The sequence below is a fragment of the Pelophylax lessonae genome, assembly GCF_965119305.1.
Source record: "Pelophylax lessonae genome assembly, chromosome: 1".
Lineage (NCBI taxonomy): Eukaryota > Metazoa > Chordata > Amphibia > Anura > Ranidae > Pelophylax > Pelophylax lessonae.
This window is the reverse complement of record NC_138768.1, coordinates 629,824,638-629,848,124: the sequence shown is the minus strand read 5'-3', so window position 1 is coordinate 629,848,124 and position 23,487 is coordinate 629,824,638. Positions and strand designations below refer to the sequence as shown.

The 23,487-nt window shown below is 50.4% G+C and overlaps 1 protein-coding gene across 1 annotated transcript in view; it reads right to left on the bottom strand.

The window, feature by feature from the left end:
* ADAD1 (adenosine deaminase domain containing 1) overlaps positions 1–23,487 on the bottom strand; it is a gene marked incomplete at both ends in the record, with an annotated part of 395,920 nt that overhangs the window by 230,066 nt on the left and 142,367 nt on the right. Inside the window, one exon of the mRNA XM_082243486.1 lies at positions 9,131–9,257. Coding sequence (XP_082099612.1) covers positions 9,131–9,257 — 127 coding nt within the window. The remainder of the gene's footprint in view (positions 1–9,130; positions 9,258–23,487) is intronic.

The window sequence follows — 23,487 nt, the reverse complement described above, 5'->3', positions numbered from 1 at the left end:
AATTCAGTTTTCTCTTACGTCCGCGGACAGTCGCCGCCCACTCATACAGTCTCCACCAATGGGAAGTCCCAAAGCAGTGTAGACATGAGGGGTGGGAAGCGCAACCGTCACAAAGGCAACGCAGCACCCAGGTCAGAGAAAGGAACCTTATCTGAACAGAAAAGATAAAACCTCTGGGTAACAGAAAAGCTCAACTGGTGCAAACAACCCAGGAAAGCAAATAAACGAAGGGGAAACAACCCCAACAGTCGGGGACCGGCAAACGCCAGGGCCCCTTCAAGGCACTGCCGCACACAGAACTTTGCGGCCAAAGGAGGCATCTGCTGATGCCAAAACATCCAGTTTGTAAAATTTGGAAAAAGTGTGCACGGACGACCAAGTCGCTGCCTTGAACACCTGGGACACCGAAGCCTGATGTCGGAAAGCCCATGACGCACTCACCGCTCTGGTAGAGTGCGCCTTGACAGGGAAGGGTGGTACCCGTTCCTTAATCGAATAGGCCTGTACAATCGTCTGTCTGATTCGTTTTGAAATGGTTGCCGCAGACGCAGCCATATACTCTTCCGAGGTCCTTCGGGAAGGACAAAAACTGAATTTTTGTAAAATCTTACCTGTAAAATTCCTTTCTCTGAGTCCTCCGACAGTCGCCGCCTCTTCATATTCGTCACATATGGGGTATTAGACTTTGCTCCGAAGGAGTAGCTAGGCAACAGAATATGTTAACAATAAAGCTTTAACATATCCCACCCTCAAGGGGTGGTCCCCTCAGTCAATACCCTCCTACTTCCTGCAACCATATCTCAGTTTTAGTGGAATAGCAGTAGAGTACACATTCAAACCCCAAAAGAGGGGCGGGGGCGGCGACTGTCGGAGGACTCAGAGAAAGGAATTTTACAGGTAAGATTTTACAAAAATTCCGTTTTCTCTTACGTCCTCCGACAGTCGCCGCCTCTTCATATTCGTCACATATGGGGACGTCCCAAAGCAGTGCAAACATGAGGGGTGGGAAACGCATCCGCGCCGAAAGGCAACGCAGTCTCCACATCAAAGAAAGGAACCTTACCAAAGGAAGGAAACCAGCTGGGCAACAGCAAAAACAAGTGCTCAACAGGAGCAACAACCCAGGAAAAGACAAAAAAACCAGGGGATACAAAAAACTATCCCAACAGCCAGGAGTCCCCAACAAGGGACCCTATGGAACAGCCGCACTAAGAACCTTGCGGCCAAAGGAAGCATCCGCCGATGCCTGAACATCTACTTTGTAGAATTTCGTGAAAGTGTGCACGGTCGACCAAGTCGCCGCCTTACACACCTGGGCTACAGAAGCCCCATGACGGCAGGCCCAAGACGTACTCAGAGATCTAGTAGAGTGCGCCTTCACAGGCACAGGGGGAACCTTCCCCTGCAAGGCATAGGCCTGTTCAATTGTCTGCCTGATCCATTTGGCGATGGTAGAGGCCGAAGCCGCCATGCCCTTCCGAGGACCCTCTGGAAGAACAAACAAGGAGTCCGTCTTACGAAAAGACTCAGTCGATTTAAGGTAAACCCTTATCGCTCGAACAACATCCAGAGAGTGCAATCTCACCTCCTTTGGATGTTTAGGCTTCGTGCACAACGAAGGCAAAACAATATCCTCGTTAAGATGGAATTCCGAAACTCGTTTCGGCAGAAAAGAAGGATTAGGTCGCAAGACCACCTTATCCAAATGAACAACCAGGTACGGAGACTTGCAGGACAAAGCCGCCAGTTCCGACACTCTGCGAGCCGAAGTGATCGCCACCAAAAAGGCGACCTTTTTGGACAACATAGACAACGAGATCTCCCTGATCTGTTCAAAAGGAGCACGTTGTAACACAGATAGAACGAGATTCAAGTCCCAAGGGGGCAAAGGATCCCTCCTAGGAGGAACCAGATGCCGCACACCCTGAATAAAAGTGCCAACCAAGGAGTTGGAAGCCACGGGACGTTGAAACAGAACGGCCAGCGCAGACACCTGACCCTTTATCGTAGCCAGCGCCAAACGCTGATCGACACCCGTCTGAAGGAAAGACAGCACACGGGAAACCGAGTACGTGCGGGGTGAAAACCCCCTGGACTCACACCAGGCAAAATAGGCCTTCCAAGTACGGTAATAAACCTTCCCCGAGGAAGACTTCCTCGCGTTGATCAAAGTATGAACGACCTCTGGAGAGAGACCCTTCTCCTTCAGGACCTCGGTCTCAACAGCCAGGCCGTCAAAGCCAGCGACTGTAAAGCAGGATGGTAAATCGGTCCTTGAGACAGTAGATCGTCTCGAAGAGGCAGACGCCAAGGGGCGTCGACCGCCAGATTCACGAGGTCTGCGTACCAGGACCGGCGAGGCCAGTCCGGTGCCACAAGAATCACCGTGCTGCGTTCCGAGTGTAACCTGCGAAGGAACCTGGACAGCAACTGAATTGGTGGAAACGCGTACATCAGCCTGTACTGATGCCACGGGGCCACTAACGCGTCCGACGCGTCTCCCCGAGGGTCGCGCGTCCTTGCCACGAACCTCTTCACCTTGTAGTTGAGGCGAGACGCGAACAGGTCCACATCTGGAAGACCCCACTTCGCGCACAACATCTGGAAGACAGCCGGGTGGAGAGACCATTCCCCCTGATCCAGGGTCTGGCGACTCAGATAGTCCACCTGCCAGTTCTCCACTCCCGGAATGTGAACCGCCGTTATCGCCGGGACATGAGTCTCGGCCCAAGACAGAATGTCGGCCACTTCTCGAGCCGCTCGGACACTCCTGGTGCCCCCTTGGTGGTTGATGTAGGCCACCGCCGTGGCATTGTCCGTCTGCACCCGAACCGGGCAGCCCTGCAGCCGGTCCGTCCAGCGATGAAGACAGAGCCTTATCGCACGCAATTCCAGAATGTTGATCGGGAGGGAAGACTCCCCCTCCGACCAGGTCCCCTGGGCGGACAGAACGCCCAGAACACCACCCCAGCCCGACAGGCTGGCATCTGTGGTGATTACCGTCCATGAGATTGGACGAAACGACTTGCCCCCGGACACCAACGGGGACTGGAGCCACCACAGAAGGTTTTCCCTGGTGCGATGACTCAACGAGATCTGAAGATCCAGAGATTGAGGTCGCCCGTCCCACCTGGACAGGATCTCCGCTTGGAGACCCCGCGTGTGAAACTGCGCGAAAGGAATCGCCTCGAAGGCCGAGACCATCAATCCCAGACATCTCATACACGTCCGCAGAGACGAGTGTGGAACGTCCCTGAGGGACCCGACTTCCTCCTGAAGAGTCCTGAGTTTGTCTTCCGGCAGGAAGACCTTCGCCTGCACCGAGTCCAGTATCATGCCCAGATAGGGGAGACGAACCGACGGACTCAGTGTCGACTTTGGAACATTTATCGTCCAACCAAACTCCTGCAGAGTTTGCATTGTGACAGACAGGTCCTCCTCCAGACCCTGTCTGGTCGCAGACCGAACCAGAATGTCGTCCAGATACCCCAGGACAGAAATGCCCTGGGCCCTCAATAATGCCAGAACCGGTGCAAGCACCTTGGTGAAGACCCGCGGAGCCGAGGCGAGACCAAAGGGCAACGCCACGAACTGGTAGTGATCCTCCGCAATGGCAAATCGAAGGTATCTCTGATGACCCTCGAATATGGGGATGTGAAGGTACGCATCCTTCAAATCGATGGAGGCCATGAATTCCCCCGGAACCAGGGCAGCCACCACCGAGCGCAGGGATTCCATGCGGAACTTGCGAACCCGCACAGAGCGGTTCAGAGCCTTCAAGTCCAGAATCGGACGAACCTTGCCCTCCTTCCTGGGCACGGTGAACAGATTGGAATAAAACCCCCGAAATCTGTCCCGATGAGGCACCGGAACCACCACTCCCTGAGCCCTCAGGTCCCGCACCGCCAGGTGCAGATCCCGCAGGCGCTCTGGAGACAGTTGAAGATTTGAGGGAAAAAATCTGCTCTCCGGCCGAGAGAGAAACTCGATCTTGCAACCAGATCGAACGATTTCCAGAACCCATCTGTCCCGCACACGGGCCAACCAGGGCTGAAGAAAACCGAGCAAGCGTCCCCCCACCCCAAAACTGGGTGAGGGCGCCCCTTCAGGCCGAACTGTTATGGGCAGCAGGTCCGGATTGGCCGGACTTCTGTTTCCCAGACCAGGGCTTCTTCTGAGAGCCTTGGCCTTTGAACGGTTTGCCCTTGTAGTGCGGCCGAAAGGCACGAAAGGACCCCTGAGGGGGCCGAAAATTAGCATGCTTCTTCCCAGAAGCCCCCTTAGCCTTGGGGAAATGGGGCAAGAGAGTGCTCTTACCCCCGGTGATCCCCTTAATCAACACATCCAGGGACTCCCCAAAAAGGCGAGACCCATCATAAGGTAGATTGGCTAAGGTCTTACGTGAAGATTGATCCACCGACCAACATTTCAACCAAACCAGGCGGCGAGACAACACCGCCACGCTGTGCACACGTGCAGCCAACGGAATCAGGTCCAGGTCCGCATCACACAGATACATGACACCCTGGTGGATCTGATCCACCATATCCAGGGTCGCCGCCGAGGCCGAATCGGCCACTAGGACGCGCCTAAGCATCTGCGTCCAACTTGCGATCGCCTGGGCCGCCATGAGAGAAGCAAACAGAGCCTTAAGCATAGAGCCCGTAACAGAATAAGTATGACGGGCAAGAGACTCCAGTCTCCTATCCGTGGCATCACGGAAAACAGGGGAACCCTCTGCAGGAATCGCAGTGGCTTTGTTCAAAACCGCAATTGCATGATCCACTGGCGGAGGCACACACCACCGTTCATCAGTGGCAGACGAGAAAGGATAACGCAGCTTGAATTTACTTGGTACCGCAAAAGGCTTGCGCAGATCGCGCCATTGATCCTTAACAGCGCGCTGAAAATCAGCATTGCAGGGAAAAACCTGCGGCGTCCTGCGTTTTCTCTGTGTCCCATAAGCCGCCAAAGCAGCGGGGGGACACACTTCGTCCTGCAAACGTAGCGTCTGCTTAATGGAAGCAATCAACTCATCCATGATTGCAAGCTCTTCAGGCGAGCCAGGGGGAGAATTATCAACCCCCTCAACTTCAGCCTCTACCTCAGACCCCACTAGATCAAGAGAGAAGCGGGACCCCGATAGGGGGGTCCCTGCCAGAACAGCCCCATCACCTTCACCCTCAGAATCAGAGGACAGAGCTACTCTGGGCCGTTTAGTAGATTGAGCAGCCACCAGCATTTGCACCTGGGCAGCAAGGCCAGCCACAATAGTGGCTAAATCCCCCCCTGGGGGGGAAACAGCGGTCCCCTGGCTTTCCACCAATACTGTGGGAAACTTGCCCTCCTGAGAATCCATTGCCCCTGTAATGCCAGACAACCAAGGGTTAACTGCACCCTTTCAGCAAGCGCGGCAAGCGCAGCCCACCGCACCACACTCAGGCACAATGAGACCCCCACAGGGAATATACAGACTGAATACAGGCAATGGATAGCAAGAAAAAGAAGGATAAAACCTGAGGAGACCCCGCTGCTGCTGCTGCCTCGATCGGTGTTCCAGGAAAGAGGAAGTGATGCTGCCAGGGCGCTCTATGCAAGCCTATGGAGGCTACAAGAAAATGGCCGCCGTGCATGTAAACCATGCGGCCGGAGCGGGCGCCGGTAAAATGGCGTCGTTTGGCGCCGAAAACGCCGCTCCACAGTGCATAAAAACACACACATTTACATCCCAATATATGGATACATGTTAGATCGCCGCAGCGATCGCTGTATATGCCCAAACATGCCATTAAAAAACATGCCCCACAGCACACAGCTTCCCACACTGCCCAGCCTGACACACACAGTGTCATACAGCTCCCCCCCCCCCCCTTGCAGCCCACAGCATGCAGCCGAGAGATAGGGAGACAAGCAGTGTGATTAAAGGCAGGTTACACAGTCCCAGACTGAGACCCCCCCAGACAGACAGGTCCCCACATAAATGCACTTACCTCACATGGCGTGGGGAACCCGCACAGGCGAACAAGCCGCTGCACATGAGGCAGGGAGAGTCGCAATTCAAGACGCACACAATGGCGGTTAAGAAACCGCACAGCGTCCGGTGAGGTAGCCACCTCACCAATCATCCCTGCACCGAACAGGGATGGGTCGTTCACTGTGCCAGGAGCGTTACCTGGCTGAACGCTCGATGGCAGACTGGGAAGCCACTGACCCACGACCTGCGATCAGGGGGATCAGCCCGCATGATCCTCTTCGTCCGAAGAACTAACTAACGCTGACAAAAACAACAGCTAAGTAAAGGTAGAGAGAAAACTCAAACAAAATATTAAAAAGAAGAAAGAGTCTGGGACAAAAAGTCCCAGCACAGAGAGAGCCAGCCACTCCTGACAAGCTAGACATTAAAACTGAGATATGGTTGCAGGAAGTAGGAGGGTATTGACTGAGGGGACCACCCCTTGAGGGTGGGATATGTTAAAGCTTTATTGTTAACATATTCTGTTGCCTAGCTACTCCTTCGGAGCAAAGTCTAATACCCCATATGTGACGAATATGAAGAGGCGGCGACTGTCGGAGGACGTAAGAGAAAAGAGAATACGACTTTCTGAAGGATTCAGTAGACGACAGGTAAACCCTGATCGCAAGGACTACATCCAAGGAATGCAAGGCAAACTCCTTAGGATGCTTAGGATTCGCACACAGTGAAGGTAAGACAATATCCTCGTTAAGGTGAAAATCAGAAACTACCTTAGGAAGGAAAGATTGGTCGCAACACCACTTTATCTCTATAAACGACCAGGTAAGGAGAGCGGCAAGACAAGGCCGCCAATTCCGACACTCACCTTCCATGGCAGCAGAGGCAGAGAAATCTCCCTGATATTTTCAAAGGGAGGACGTTGCAAAACGGACAGAACTAAATTCAAGTCCCAAGGAGGTAAAGGCGCTCTCCGAGGAGGAGCCAAATGACGCACTCCTTGAATAAAAGGTGCGTATCAAGGAATTTGACGCCAATGGGGCATTGAAACAGGATGGCCAGTGCAGACAACTGACCCTTAATCGTGTTCAGCGCAAAACACTGGTCCACACCAGATTGTAGGAAGGCCAACACCCTCGCCACCGTAAAAAAGCGAGGATATATGCCCCTAGATTCACACCAGGCAAAATATGCCTTCCAGGTACGGTAATAAATCTTACCGGACGAGTCCTTCCTAGCCTTGAGCAGGGTAGGAATGACCGCCGAAGAGAGACCACGATCTCTCAAGACCTGGCTTTCAACAGCCACGCCGTTAAAGCCAGCGACTGTAAAGCAGGATGGAAGATCGGCCCCTGAGACAGTAGATCGTCCCGTAATGGGAGCCATGGAGGCTCGACGACCAGTTGCATGATGTCTGCGTACCAAGACTGGCCCGGGCAGTCTGGTGCAACCAGAATCACCAACTTCGGTTCCGAGACCAACCTGCGAAGGAACCTGGACAACAACTGAATTGGGGGGAAGGCATAAAGCAGGCGATACTGATGCCAGGGCACCCCTAGCGCATTTGAGGCATCTGCCAGAGGATCGCGCGTTCTTGCCACAAACCTTCCCACCTTGTTGTTTAGCGGAGATGAGAACAGATCCACATCCGGGGTTCCCCATCTCGCACACAGCATCTGAAACACCTCTGGGTGCAGGGACCATTCCCCCTGGTCCAGGGTCTGGCGACTCAGATAGTCAGCCTGCCAGTTCTCCACACCTGGAATGTGGACTGCCAAAATCGCGGGACGTGCGTCTCGGCCCAAGACAGAATTTTGGTCACTTCCTGAGCCGCCGGGGACTCCTGGTGCCCCCTTAGTGATTGATGTAAGCCGACGCAGTGGCGTTGTCCGTCTGCACCCGCACAGGGCGGCCCCCGAAGATGATCCAACCAACGGAGCAAGCACAGTCTGATCGCTCGCAATTCCAATCTGTTTATCGGCAGGGAGGATTCCTCCTCCGACCAAGTGCCCTGGGTAGACCGAATGCCCAGAACGCCACCCCAGCCCGACAGGCTGGCATCCGTGGTGATTACTGTCCACATCAACGGGCGGAAGGATTTCCCCTCCGTCAGAGCAGGAGACTGGAGCCACCAGAGAAGATCCTCTCTGATGTGGCGACTCAGAGATAACCTCCTTTCCAAGGATTGAGGATGCCTGTCCCATCTGGCCAAGATCTCCGCTTTAAGAGATCGCGTGTGGAACTGTGCAAACGGGATAGCCTCGAAGGCCGACACCATCAACCCCAGGAGCCGCATGCAGGCCCTGAGTGACGAGGAAACCTCGTCCCGGAGGGACCTGATCTCGTCCTGCAGAGTCCGGAGCTTGTCCTCCGGCAGAAAGACTTTTGCCTGGGCAGAGTCCAGGACCATTCCCAGGTAAGGGAGACTAACAGAAGGGGACAAAGTCGACTTCTGAACGTTGATGGTCCACCCGAATTCCTGGAGCGTCTGAACGGTAGTCGACAGATCGCGAAATGGACTCGAGCTGGCACTCGATCTTAACAGGAGATCGTCCAGATAACTTAAGACCGCAATTCCCGGCCGCCAAGGCAGACTGAGACACAGCGGGTCCCGCAGCTTACAGGAGTGGGTCAGGTGGTGACACACGTTCCAGAGGCTGCATTGCCAACAAAGGGTTAAGCGGAGCCATGCACAAACGAGAACGAACGTTTGTGTTTTTTTTTTTAATTGGCTGAAATAAATGGACTAATGTCTTTTTTTCAACCTGACAAACTACGCAACTTTACAGAAATTGCAAGGGATTCTCTGAGTGGCACCCAAGCGGTGTGGCAGACCTCCTGTGTTCAGAATGCAGCAGGGCAGTCACTGAGTCGCGGGACTTAAAAGCATGCAGGGATAGCTGGAGTACTTCATTGATTTCCAGCTTCCAGGGGCATAGGTATGGTATATGCATAGCTATATTGGTCCAAGCTGAACCAATACATCTAAGTATAAATCACCCATGTCTTGTTTTTCTGACTGTGAAGCTTATTTTTTTTCTTAGTACAAATTTTGATTTATAAAATATTACAGGAAGATTAAAAAGTCAGCTTTAGAAAGAACTTACACATCATAAAAGATTAAATGGACAAACACAAATGACCACAGCTTCACTTTACCTAAGTAGTGAACGCCTGGCAGAGACAATAGCATGCGAGTCATGAAGAAATCTTCCATCATTCAGTGTGCTTTGACTGTAGTTTAAGTCTCCTGTTCCGATTGCAACTACTTCCCATTCCTGGCCATCTAAAAATAAAGGCAAAACATACCTGACAAATTAGACAACCTATTGCGATGCATGCCTTCAAATTGTAAAGGAAAGGGAATCTGCACACATAGTAGCAAGAGAAAATATAGGAACCACTTAGAATTAACAGGCTTTCTGCAGAAATTTGCCATAAAATGTGATTTAATGCTCATCGAAGTCACAATAGACAACAATGTGCTTAGGCTGATAACACACAAACAATTCTAATGTCTCGAGTCTTTATAGAACATACCTATTAACCACTTGCCTACTGTGCACTTAAACCCCCTTCCTGCCCAGATCAATTTTTAGCTTTCAGTGCTCTCACATTTTGAATGACAATTGCTTGGTCATGCAACACTGAACCCATATCAATTTTTCGTCCTTTTTTTCATAGAAATAGAGCTTTCTTTTGATGGTATTTAATCACCACTGGGCTTTTTATTTTGTGCGCTATAAATGAAAAAAGACCAAAAATTAAAAATAAAACTTTTTTTTTAGTTTCTGTTATAAAATTTTGCAAATTAGTAATTTTTCTTCATAAATTTTGGCCAAAATTTATACTTCTACATATCTTTGGTAAAAATAACCCAAATAAGTGTATATTATTTGGTCTGCGTGAAAGTTAGAGAGTCTACAAGCTATTATGCTAATCATTGAAAATTGATCACACCTAATGTACTAACAGCCTATCTCAATTCTTGAGACCCTAACAAACCAGGAAAATACAAATGACCCCCAAATGACCCCTTTTTGGAAAGTAGACATTCAAAGGTATTTAATAAGAGGCATGGTGAGTTTTTTGAAGTTGTAATTTTTTCCTACATTTCGTTGCAAAATTCATTTTTTTTTTTTTTTTTTTACAAAATTGTCATTTTCAACAGGTTATTTCTCTCACATGGCATATGCATACTTACAACTACACACCAAAACACATTCTGCTACTCCTCCTGAGTATGGCGATATCACATGTGTGAGACTTTTTTACAGTCTACTCATATAGAGAGGCCCAACATGCAAGGAGCACCATCAGGCATTCTAGGAGCATAAACTACACATCTTACTTGTTGACCACCTGTTACAATTTTGAAGGCCCTGGAGCACCAACACAATGGAAAAGCCCACTAAATGACCCCATTTTGGAAAGCAAACACCCCAACGTATAATCTATGAGGCATAATGAGTTTTTTGAAAATGTCATTTTTTTCCAGAAGTTTTTGGAAAATGTGGAAAAAAAAATGAAAACTCATTTTATTTTTACACAAAGTTGTCCATTTATAAGATATTTCCAACACATAGCATGTACATAGCAAAAATGACACCCCAAAATACATTCTGCTACTCCTCCTGAGTATGGCGATACCACACGTGTGGGACTTTTACGCAGTCAGGTCACATACAGAGGCCCAACATGTAAAGAACCCCATCAGGTGTTCTAGGGACACATAGCATGCACATACCATGAATTACACCCCAAAATACATTCTGCTGAGCAAAGGCTAAACAAAAGCTTACCTGTAGTTTTAGAAGCGCAGTTGTCCACAGGAGTTGAGTCCAGGCAGCAGGCAGGGACTTGGTCAGCAACAGTGCATGCAATTGTCCAGGCAAGGATACCAGTCCAGTGTCATTGCAGGCCGAGATATTGTGAGCAGTGCTGGTGTGGTCAGTTCATGCGGCAGGCAGAGGCATGATGGTAGTAAGTCCTGCAGGCAGAAGTAGGGCCTCTGTCGGGATAGAATGGGGACAGGGGTAGAGGCTTCTCCCACCCAAATTGTTTTGAAGCCGCCGGGATCCAGACCCTAATCGGAGAAGAAGAAAAACAAAAAAATGTGTTTTCTTCATCCAGAAAAACAATTCTGGTCCCCTCACATATGCGAGACCCCTGTGGTATAAATCCCACTACTCCAAGAGGCAGGCAAAAATCATGGTCAAACAGTCCAGGGTCAGTTCCAGAGCAGGCAGAGGTATGTACAAAATCAGCAGGCAAAGGCGTGGTCAAATAACAGTCCAGGGTCAGTTCCAGATCAGGCAGAGGCATGAACAGAATCAGCAGGCAGAAGCATGGTCAAAAAACAGGCCAGGGTCAGTTCAGGAGCAGGCAGACATATGTACAAAATCAGCAGGCAAAGGCGTCGTTGAATAACAGGCCAGGATCATTTCAGGAGCATACAGTGGCATAAGGGGTGAAGGTAAATGTTAGGAATTGAGGACTATGTTTACCATACTTCACTAATAATTTAGACAAGTATGGTAACGGCAGAAACAGTCTTCTATACAGAGGCCTGGTTTGGAAAGACACTGGGGACAATAATAACGGGGTGTCTTTTCCAACTCCTGCTTTGGTACACACCCTACATTTTTTCTGCCGTCTTTTGTCTGTTTGTGTGGGAGGGATTTTACTGGGAAAATGGCATTCAGAAAGTCTACTTATTACGTCAGATCGAATGTTTTCTGGTGGGCCGTTTGGAAATAAGGGCAGTGAAGATTTCCTCCAGGTAATAAAGGAAGGGTTGGAGGCTTTCGGTGGACTTGCGGTAAATTATGTACGAATTGTATGTGGCCAAATGAAAAAGATAAATTGAGACTTTTTTGTACCAATGATATGTTCGTCTTGTGTGTAGATAGGGTTCCATCATTTGGCCGCTGAAGTCCACTCCCCCCATGAACAAGTTGTACTCATGAACACACGTTGGCTTTCGGATTGGGCCATTCCTTCTTCGGGCTTCCACGTAGTTGTCATTGTGGATTGAAGACAGCATGTACACGTCTCTTCTGTCCCTCCACTTCCCAGCCAGAACTTCCTCATTTCGCAGACTAGCCGTCTCCCCTCTTCTCAGCTTGGTGTTTATGAGCTTTTGAGGAAAGCCTTTCCTGTTTTTTCTGACCCTGCCACATGCAGGAGTCTTCTTCCTGTGAAGGTTGCGGAACAGGGGCAAACTTGTGTAGAAGTTATCTACGTAAAGGTGGTAGCCATTTTCTAGGAGAGGGTAAATGAGGTCCCAAACAACTTTCCCGCTTGATCCCAAGTAGTCTGGACATTCAGGGGGATGCAGCTGGGTGTCCTTCCCTTCGTACACCTTGAAGGCATATGTGTACCCTGTGCCTCGGTCACATAATTTATACACCTTCACCCCATAGCGGGCCCATTTGCTGGGAATAAATTGTTTGATGCCCAGCCTGCCGGTAAATTTAACAAGGGACTCATCCACACATACATGTTGGTCTGGGGTAAATAATTGAGGGAATATTTCCGAAAAATAATTTAGAAGTGGCCGAATTTTATAAAGCTTGTCAAATGTTGGGGAATTTCGGGGAGGGCACTGGTATTGTCATTATAATGGAGGAACCTCATTATCATCAAATATTTGGCCCTGGGCATTACTACAGAGTAGATTGGCATATGATAGATAGGTTTGGTTGACCAATATGCACGCAATTAATTTTTTTTATTGAGTCCCAAATTGAAGGTGAGGCCTAAAAAGATCTTGAACTCCTCCACCGTTAGGTCTCTCCACTCAAAGGGACGGGAATAAAATGACGTGGGGTTACTCTGAATAAATTGTTGTGCATACAGGTTGCACTGTGCCACAATTGACGTCAGCAGGTCCTCCGTAAAAATTAAACTGAAGAAATCTATGGGGGCAACGTTCTCAGTGTTAACCTGAACTCCTGGCTGGGCAGTGAAAGGGGGGATGATGGCTTCTCCTGAGTCAGGAGGAAGCCACAAGGGGTTCTGAAGGGCATAGGGAAGGCTGGCGTTGGTCCTAACCCTTTGGGGGCGAGGTGACACCCCACTTGAACTTGGCCTTTCTTGCCAAGGCCCTGTGGTGCTGGTGGATGGCACGGTGGTGCTGGTGGATGGCACTGCCTCCTCCTCACCAGAACGCCTTTGTTTGGTAGGCATGCAATATTCTTCCTCGTCTGAGTCTGTGTCTTACTGCTTATAAACCGGCTCGTAATTTACTTCGGAGTCAGACTCTGAATTCAAAGAAGATTCCGAAGCAGAGAGCTCCCTGTTGATCTCGTCGTCCAGACTCAGGATATTGAAGGCCTCCTCGGCTGAAAAAAATTTCTTTGCCATTGTTGGTGATCCTACACACTGGCACAGTGACACTAATGGCAGGCACTGTAGGCACTTTTGACACGGTGAGACGTGACACTGGTGGCACTGATGGTGCACTGTGGCACTGATGGTGCACTGTGACACTGATGGGCACACTGATGGGCACACTTATTTGAACTCAGATCGCACACTGTGTTGTCTAAAAACTCACAGATCTCTCCTCTTCCTCACACTGCAGTCTGTGTGTGAGGAAGGAGAGCTGGCAATGAGAGATGATCTCACATGTTTACATTTGAGATCATCTCTCATTGGATGCTTCGATCGAGTGACGAATGGCCACTGTGATTGTCCATTCGCCACGATGTGATTGGCTGTGTCCAAGGGACACGGCCAACACAGATTTTCCCCGATGCACGCGCGCGGGGAGCCTGTTACTTGGAGGCCGTTTAAAGACGGCCTCCCGGAAATTTGAGTCCGCGCTGTAGCCGTCTTTCGGCTATAGCGCGGATCGAAAGCAGTTAAACATTCACAGTGCTGGAGGAAAAAAAACATAATTTTTGTAAAATCTTACCTGTAAAATTCCTTTCTCCGAGTCCTCCGACTGTCGCCGCCCCCTCTAAGTCATCACTGTTGGTTATTGTCATCTGCTCTGCAGGAGTAGCTAGGCATATAGACTTAGTTAAAAACAAAAGGCATTTGCATGTATACACCCCTGGGGGCTGTCCCATCTGGTCAATACCCCCCTGCAGTGTCCACTCCCAACTTAGTTTGGTAGCATAGCAGTAAGTAACAAGAACCCCAATAGAGGGGCGGGGACGGCGACTGTCGGAGGACTCAGAGAAAGGAATTTTACAGGTAAGATTTTACAAAAATTCAGTTTTCTCTTACGTCCTCCAACAGTCGCCGCCCCCTCTAAGTCATCACTGTTGGGATGTCCCAAAGCAGTATAGACATGAGGGGTGGGAGACGCAACCGTAGAAAAGGCAATGCAGTACCCACATCAGAGAAAGGAACCTTACATGCACTGTAAGGAGAATCCACTGGGCAACAGAAAAAAACAATGCTCAACAGGAGCAACCGCCCAGGAAAGCAAATACCAACAGCCAGAGACCCATAAAAAAACAAGGGTCCTTCATGGCACTGCCATACTGAGAACTTTGTGGCCAAAGGAAGCATCAGCCGATGCCAGAACATCTACCATGTAGAATTTTGAGAAAGTGTGCACCGACGACCAAGTCGCAGCCTTGCACACCTGGGCCACCGAGGCCCTATGCCAACAAGCCCAGGATGTACTCACAGATCTGGTCGAGTGCGCCTTAACAGGGAAGGGTGGAACCCGTTCCTTCAGAGCATAAGCCTGCTCAATGGTCTGTCTGATCAATTTGGCAATAGGTGCTGCGGACGCAGCCATGCCCTTCCGAGATTCCTCAGGAAGAACAAACAGGGAATCCGTTTTACGAAAAGATTCTGTAGATGACAGGTAAACAATGATCGCCCGGACAACATCCAAAGAATGCAAAGCAATATGTGCTTAGGCTTCGTGCAAAGCGAAGGCAGAACAATTTCCTCATTAAGGTGAAATTCAGTGACCACCTTGGGAAGAAAGGACGGAAGTGTTCTCAACACCACCTTATCCTTATGGATTACCAAGTAAGGGGAGCGGCAAGACGCCGCCAGCTCCGACACTCTGCGAGCCGAAGTGCTCGCCACCAAAAAAGCGACCTTCTTCGACAACAGAGGCAAAGAGATCTCCCTGATATTTTCAAAGGGAGCACGCTGCAACACGGACAGAACCAAGTTCAAGTCCCATGGAGGTAAAGGCTCCGTTCTGGGAGGAGCCCAGTGTCGCACACCTTGAATGAAGGTGCGGACCAAGGAATTAGACGCCACAGGGCGTTGGAAAAGGATAGCCAGGGCAGACACCTGACTCTTTATCGTGGCCGGCACCAAACGCTGATCAACGCCAGACTGGAGGAAAGCCAACACTTTTGACACCGAGTACGAGCGAGGGGAAAACCCCCTGGACTCACACCAGGCGAAATAAGCTTTCCAGGTACGGTAATAGATTTTACCAGAAGAGGATTTCCTAGCCTTGATCAGCGTAGAGATAACCTCAGGGGAGAGACCCTTGTCCCTCAGGACCCAGGTCTCAGCAGCCAGGCCGTTAAAGCCAGCGACTGAAAAGCAGGATGGGAGATCGGTCCTTGAGACAGAAGATCTTCCCGCATGGGCAGTCGCCACGGAGGCGCCACTGCCAGGTGAACAACGTCTGCGTACCAGGACCGGTGAGGCCAGTCCGGCGCTACCAGAATCACCAGGTGCGGCTCCGAGGCTAGCCTGCGGAGGAACCTGGACAGCAACTGAATTGGAGGAAAGGCATACATTAGACGATACTGATGCCAAGGGGCCACCAACGCATCCGATGCGTCCGCCAACGGATCGCGCGTTCTTGCCACGAACCTTCCCACCTTTCGATTTAGCCGAGATGCGAACAGATCCACGTCCGGGGATCCCCACTTCGCACACAGCATCTGGAAGACCTCCGGGTGTAAGGACCATTCCCCCTGGTCCAGGGTCTGGCGACTCAGATAGTCTGCTTGCCAATTCTCTACACCTGGAATGTGAACCGCTGAGATTGCCGGGACATGAAGCTCGGCCCAAGACAGAATATCCGTCACCTCCAGGGCCGCCCGAGCACTCCTGGTGCCCCCTTGGTGGTTGATGTAAGCCACCGCGGTAGCATTGTCCATCTGTACCCGGACAGGACGGCCCTGTAGACCAGGGGTCCTCAAACTTTTTAAACAGGGGGCCAGTTCACTGTCCCACGGACACTGTTGGGGACCGGACTATAGTTTGAAAAAATATGAATGAATTCCTATGCCCATATTTTATTTGTAGTGCACAAAAAACAGGAAAAACGATACAATATTTAAAACCATGACCTCAGGAACTAAAGTTCAAGCAATGCCTGTATGAACCCCTCAGAGCTATAAATCTGACCCCCCCCAACTAGTGAATCCTGGGGTTGATGACCACTTCAAGCTGCAGCCCCCTCCCTTGGCAGGCTGGCACTCCCTGCCTTCAGTTCGAAGACTCCCAATCCAAAGTAAGCCGCTTTCACTCTTTCTAAAAACTTCAGACTGCACTGTTGCAGCCATCCAGTGCCCAGCCTGAGTGGGTCATGTGATGTGCATAACCTGTTCCCTGATGCGCCGTGCGCACCGCCTCTGCCCGCCTTCAAAGTCTCCGGGAGTTGTAGTTTCCTGCTACGCATCCCTGTTCAGTTCTCCCCACCCACCACCACAAGGAACTGGAGTGCGGCCAGGACTACAACTCCCAGAATGCAGCGCGGCAGTAACACAGCCAATTGGCGGCCGCCACAGCCTATTTCCTGCACACGCAAAAAAAATAAAATAAATGTCAGCAGACAGCGGCCGTTTTGATTATAGGTTAGGCCAGGGGTTGACAAATTTCCTTTGAATCTAGGAGCCAGCTAAAAAAAGTTAGGAGCCAGTTTTTCAAATTGGCTGCCCAGTACCCAGAAAAAAAAAGAAAGCAAGAAAGAAATAAAAGGGAAAGCAATGGAAAGAAGGAGGGAAAAAAAGAAAGAGGAAAAAAAGAGGAGAGGGAGGTAGAGAAGGGGAGATGGGGGGAGTGAAAGTCTCAGGCAGATGTGTATATATATGTGCAGTGAGGTCCCCTCAGCTCTATGGTGTGTACAGAGGAATCCTCCAGAAGTGTGGAGCTGTCCCACCTCCACCTTCCTCACATGCACCCAGAAAATGGTCTGCTCTGTTCTCCCACACACGTGTCTTTGAGGGGGGCTCCCACACCTAGCCAAATAAATGTAAACTGTGCCCCCCAACTAATTGTAGGTGGTGCCCTTCCCTCAGCCACGGCAGGATGGGCTCAGTCTGCACTCCCATCTCCCCCAGGGGCTGAGAAAACAGTGACACACAGGCAGGCTGGAGCAGTGGGATGGGGCTGACACATGAAATCCAGTGCAGAGCCCGGCGCACCATTCCCCAGCCTCACACCGCTCAGCCGCGGACCTGGCACTCTTACCTGATGTCAGATGGATGTGTGCCGAGTGACCGAAACGAGGAGGTTGATAGTGGCAGAAGCCGAGCAGTGCGTCCTATGGATGTGCTGAGTGGAGAAGAGGCAGCCGGTTCTGATTGGTCAGCGCCGTCCATGTGACGGTGCTGACCAATTAAAATGCCTCTTGTCAGTACACAGAGAAGTGTTGGATAGGAGCAACGGGGATTTCAAATCTCTGCATCAGCAAAGCAGCGTCCCGATGCCTGACAATTTAGGCGGGCAGGCGGGTCGGGCTAAGGACCCAGGCGGGCCGGATGCGGCCCGCGTGCCGTAGTTTGAGGACCCCTGCTGTAGACGGTCCGACCACTGGAGGAGGCAGAGCCTGATCGCTCGCAATTCCAAGACGTTGATCGGAAGGGAGGACTCCTCCTCCGACCAAGTGCCCTGGGCAGACAGGTTGCCCAGAACCCCACCCCAGCCTAACAGGCTGGCATCCGTGGTGATCACCGTCCAAACCAACGGACGGAAAGACTTGCCCTCCGTCACCGACGGAGACTGGAGCCACCACAGGAGAGCCAATCTTGTCTGACGACTCAAGGAGATATGCAGATCCAGGGACTGAGCCAGCCCATCCCATTTTGCCAGGATCTCCGCTTGAAGTGTGGAACTGAGCAAAAGGTATAGCCTCGAAGGTCGACACCATTAACCCCAGGACCCACATACAGGTCCTGAGTGACGATGCTGGCACATCCCTGAGGGACCCGATCTCGTCCCGCAATGTTCTGAGCTTGTCCTCCAGCAGGAACACCTTCGCCTGAGCAGAGTCCAGAATCATCCCCAGGTAGGGAAGACGAACCGAAGGGGACAACGATGATTTCTGAATGTTGATGGTCCATCCGAAATCCTGAAGCGTTCGGACCGTGATGGACAGATCGCGCACTAGGTCCTGACTGACACTTGATCTAATGAGGAGATCGTCTAGATACCCCAAGACCGCAATGCCCTGAGCCCTCAGTAGGCCCAGAACCGGCGCCAGTACCTTGGTAAAGACCGTGGGAGCCGAAGCGAGACCAAAAGGTAACGCCACAAACTGGTAATGGTCTTCCGCGACAGCAAACCGAAGGTACCGCGATGACCCTCGAAGATGGGGACATGCAGGTACGCATCCTTGAGGTCTATCGAAGCCAGGAACTCTCCTGGGCTCAGAGAAGCCACCACAGATCGGAGAGATTCCATACGGAATTTTCGGGCTCGCACAAAGCGGTTCAGAGCTTTCAGGTCCAGGATAGGACGCACTTTGCCCTCCTTTCTGGGCACAGTGAACAGATTGGAATAAAAGCCCCGAAACCGGTCCTGGTGAGGCACCGGGACGACCATTCCCTGAGCAAGGAGGTCCTGAACCGCAAGGTGCAAGTCCTGCAGACGCCCCGGAGGTAAATGAAGATTCGAGGGGAAGAATCTGTCCGCTGGCCGGGAAAGAAACTCGATCTTGTATCCCGACCGATTTCCTGAACCCACCTGTCCGAAATCTGGAGCAGCCAAGGTTGGAGGAAACCGCGCAAACGTCCCCCCACCCCAGAAACGGGTGAGGGCGTGCCTTCAGGCAGAAGTGGACTGGCCCGTCGAAGCGGTATTGCCTGACTTCTGCTTACCTGCCCAGGGCTTCTTCTGTCTGCCCTGGGACTTGAAGGGCTTACCCTTGGATTGGTTCTGAAAGGCACGAAAGGAACCCTGACTGGATCTAGGCGCAGAACTCCGCTTGCCTCAAAAGGACTTGTGCCTCGGGTTCTGGGGCAGCATAGTGCTCTTGCCCCCCGTGACGCCTTTTACCAGGGTATCCAACGCCTCGCCAAAAAGGCGAGAGCAAGCATAGGGAAAATCAGCAACCGTTTTCCGCGAGGACTGGTCGGCCGACCAGCTCTTCAGCCATATCAGGCGTCGGTTAAGCACTGCGACACTGGAGAGGCGAGCCACCAAGGGGGCCTCATTCAAGGCCGCATCACACAGATACATAACTCCTTGGTGGATTTGATCCACCATTTCCAGCCGGGCCAGCGGAACATCATCAGACACGAGGTTGCTCTTAAGCACCTTAGTCCAATCAGCAACCGCCTGCGCCACTAACACGGATGCGAAAATGGGTTTGCGCAGAGAGCCCGCCACCGTATAGGAATGGCGGGCCAAAGACTCCAAATGCCGGTCCGTTGGATCCCGGAAAACGGGGGAATCCTCCGTAGGAACCAGGGTAGCCTTCTTCAACACTGCAACCGTGTGATCCACCAGTGGAGGCACACACCAGCGCGATTCCGTAGCCGGCGTAAAGGGATAAAGCAATTTGAACCGACTAGGCACCACGAACGGACGTTTTAACGTGCGCCACACTTCATTAACAGTGTAATGAAACTCAGCGGGACAGAGAAAAACCTGCGCCGACTTGCGGGTCCTGTGCGTCCCAAAGGAGGACGCAACTCCCGGAGGACTGGGCTCATCCTCCAAATGCAAAGTTTCCTTCACAGAAATAATTAATTCGTCCATGGTCGCCCGTTCTTCGGGCGACCCCGGAGAGGAGGTATCAACCCCCTCCACCTCTGCTTCCCCCTCAGACCCCTGCAGGTCCAAGGATGAGCGGGACCCTGAAAAGGGCACGCTCGCAGTAGCAGCCATATCACCATCTGAATCAGAGGAGAGGGACAATCTGGGCCTCTTACGAGCAGCACGTTCAGCCATCAGCATTTCCATATTAGACACCAAAGTCGCCACTACAGCGGCCAAATCAGGTCTCAGAGGGGCCACAGGAGAACTGGGGGCCCCCACCAAGGCTGGTGGAAATTTGCTATCCTGAGAATCCATGCTCAAGTGAGAAAAAAAAAGGACAGTGTAAAAATTAGGTGCTGTCCCTTTAAAAGCGCTGCGAGTGCGCAGCCCACCGCTCCAGCTATAAAGATAAAAAAAGACCCCCAAACAGGAAGGAGACAAAACTGAGCCAGAAGCGACAGTACAGAGAAATATTGAGAGCAATAACCTGCAGAACCACCGCAGTGTTGCCACCGCTGTCCTGCTTCAGAGGAAAGAGGAAGTGCTGTAAAAGTAGGCTGATCCATCTGCTGCAAGACCCAGGGAAAATGGCTGCCCCATAGGAACGTATGGGAGACTCCACCAAAATGGCCATCGACATGTGGCCGAACCGAGCGATCGGTCACCTCAAAAATGGCGGCGATTGGCGCCAATTCAGCATGTATTTATGCCCATAGAGAAGCTCACATGCTAGCTCAGTGTATAAAACAATGTTTCTCAACTTCGGTCCTCAGGGCACACTAACAGGCCAGATTTTAAGTATTACCTTGGGGAGATGCAGACTAGAATACTGCAATCACTGAGAAGCAAATTATATCACCTGTGATGTATTTCAGTTTTCTTGCAAACCTGGCCTGTTGGTGTGCCCAGAGGACCGGAGTTGAGAAACACTGGTATAAAAAAATGGCGGACCGCGCGGTGACACCCCGCCGCAATCCATACACAGTCTGCACCCCCAAACACACACAGCGCCGCAGCGCCAGCACAAGCGATCCCCGCAGGGAACGCAGCAGGGAGTCACACAAGGCACAGACATGGGGAACACACAGCAACCAGGACTGCCACCCCACACAGAGGCCCCACACAGAAGTACTTACCTGTACCCGATGGCGTGGGGAGCCTCACAGAACGGAAAGCCGCTGTCCTCATCTGACAGGGAATGCTGTTTGCCAGGGACATTGCACTGCTGAGTCGCAGATGCACCCAGTGAGGTAGCCACCTCACAGCTGCATCCCTGCTGCGAACAGGGATGGGTCGTTCATAATGCCAGGGCGAACCATAGCTGAACGCTCGATGGCGGGCTGGGGGTCCATCTGACCCTCTGTGCCCTGGGGAACCAGGGCGGCCAGTCCGAATCCCAGCACCACAAGTCCATCTTCGTCCGAAGAGTCGACTAAAAACTAAAGCTGACAAAAATAAACAGCTAGTAAATAAAGAAAAACGGACATTTTTCAAGAAAATCAAATAAAAAAGAAGATAGGCTGAGACCGAAGCCCCAGCACAGGGAAAGCCTAACTACTCCTGATGCTAGGCAAATTAAAACTGAGTTGGGACTGGACACTGCAGGGGGGTATTGACCAGATGGGACAGCCCCCAGGGGTGTATACATGAAAATGCCTTTTGTTTTTAACTAAGTCTATATGCCTAGCTACTCCTGCGGAGCAGATGACAATACCCAACAGTGATGACTTAGAGGGGGCGGCGACTGTCGGAGGACGTAAGAGAAAAGTAAGTGAACTCAGATGAATTACTTGAACGAAAGTAAATTGAAGTCAGAAGTTTACACATCTGGAGTCCAGGTAATGCAGTGAGTTTGAAGGTGTGGTTTAGAACTACTTTGATTGATGACACATTTTAAGATTGCTGTTCATAAGAAGTATCAACTGATGTGAACAATGCTTCACAAAAAGTAGCTCTCTGAGGACATACTATCAAGAGTAGTTGATCTACATAAGGCTGGAACGGGACACAAAGGAATCCCAGAAGTGTTTACACATCCATCAGTCTACAGGAAAAAATAATGCCTATGAATGGAGTTTAGTACTGGAAATACTCTTCCTAGAAGCGGTTGCCCTGTAAAGACTCCAAAGACGTTACAACGCACTAGGGCTGCAACTAATGCTTATTTTCATAAATCGATTGGTTGGCCGATTTTGATGAATCGACTAATCGGATAAAAAAAAAAAAAAAATAAATAAATAAAAAAAAAAAAAAAGAGTATGGTGTATAATTTTGGTAATATTCTTGAAAATCAATATGCATTGGTAAATCTATATTATCCAGCTATATAGTTGGATTTTGAATCCACTCTGAGACAGATATATGTACTAGAGGTTTAAATGTGGTACATATCAGACTTTGAGATCAAAATTTAAAAAATTTCAAAAGACCTAAAAACACTGTTTTGCAAATTTTCAGACCGGATTGTTCTAGAATATTCTTGACAGACCGCTTGATACATGCTCCCTGCACCTGTCACTTATGCTGGCCATACACAAGCTAATTTTTTTTAGAAAATTTTTAAGAACATTAAAACTTACCGTTAGTTCGCCAGTAACGGTCTTTTCTTCCGAGCTTTCCAGGACGGCCCAAAAGTGTGAGATGAGAGGCTCCTCCCTACCGGAAACACAATCAATTAAGATTAGTGAAAAGGCCCCACCTTTCCCTCTAGCCCTCAGTTGTAATAGAGTATTTTCCACAACCAATTTCGAGGGAAGTGTTGTAATAATTTTTATAGGTATCACCTACATTTATCCATATTATCATTCACCCTTTTAACAAGGGCGGGTAGGCAGGCGTCCTGGAAGGCTCGGAAGAAAAGACCGTTACCGGTGAACTAACGGTAAGTTTTCTCTCCTCACCTTCCAGGACGGCCAAACAGTGAGAGGATAATAGAGATCCTTTTTGCCTACCTTGGGGTGGGACCACTGCCTGCAAGACTTTTCAGCCAAAGGCTAGGTTTTGTTGAGACAGTATTTCAATACGGTATTGCTTCAGGAAGGTGTCATGACTAGACCAGGTGGCTGCCGTGCGGATTTATTCCCATGAAGCTCCGGCCTTCTCAGCCCAGGATGTGGCAATGGCTCTTGTTGAGTGCGCTTTTACCTTGTCCTAATGTCTCATAAGAGGTGGTAATTGCTTGTCTAATCCACCTAGCCAATGAAGGCTTAGAAGCCTGCGATCCCTTCCTAGGCGCAGAATGAAGGACTATAGGAGGTGGTTTGATCTCCTGAAGGTTTTTTGATCTCTCTAAATAAGCGAGAAGAGCTCTTCTCACACCAATACAGTGGAATTCCAATTCTTTCTTATTTTTTGGTTTGTCACAAAAAGAAGGTAGATTTATCTCCTGAGTTCTATGGAACGAGGATGCTACATTGGGTAAATACAGAGGGTCTGGCTTTAGAACAATCCTATCTGGGAAGACCACCATAAAGGGTTTTTTAATAGAAAGACCCTGTAGATCACCGAATATTCTTGCTGTAGTGATGGCCAACAGGAAAGCTACTTTTGAAGACAGAAATTTAAATGAGATTTCCTTTATAGGTTTAAAG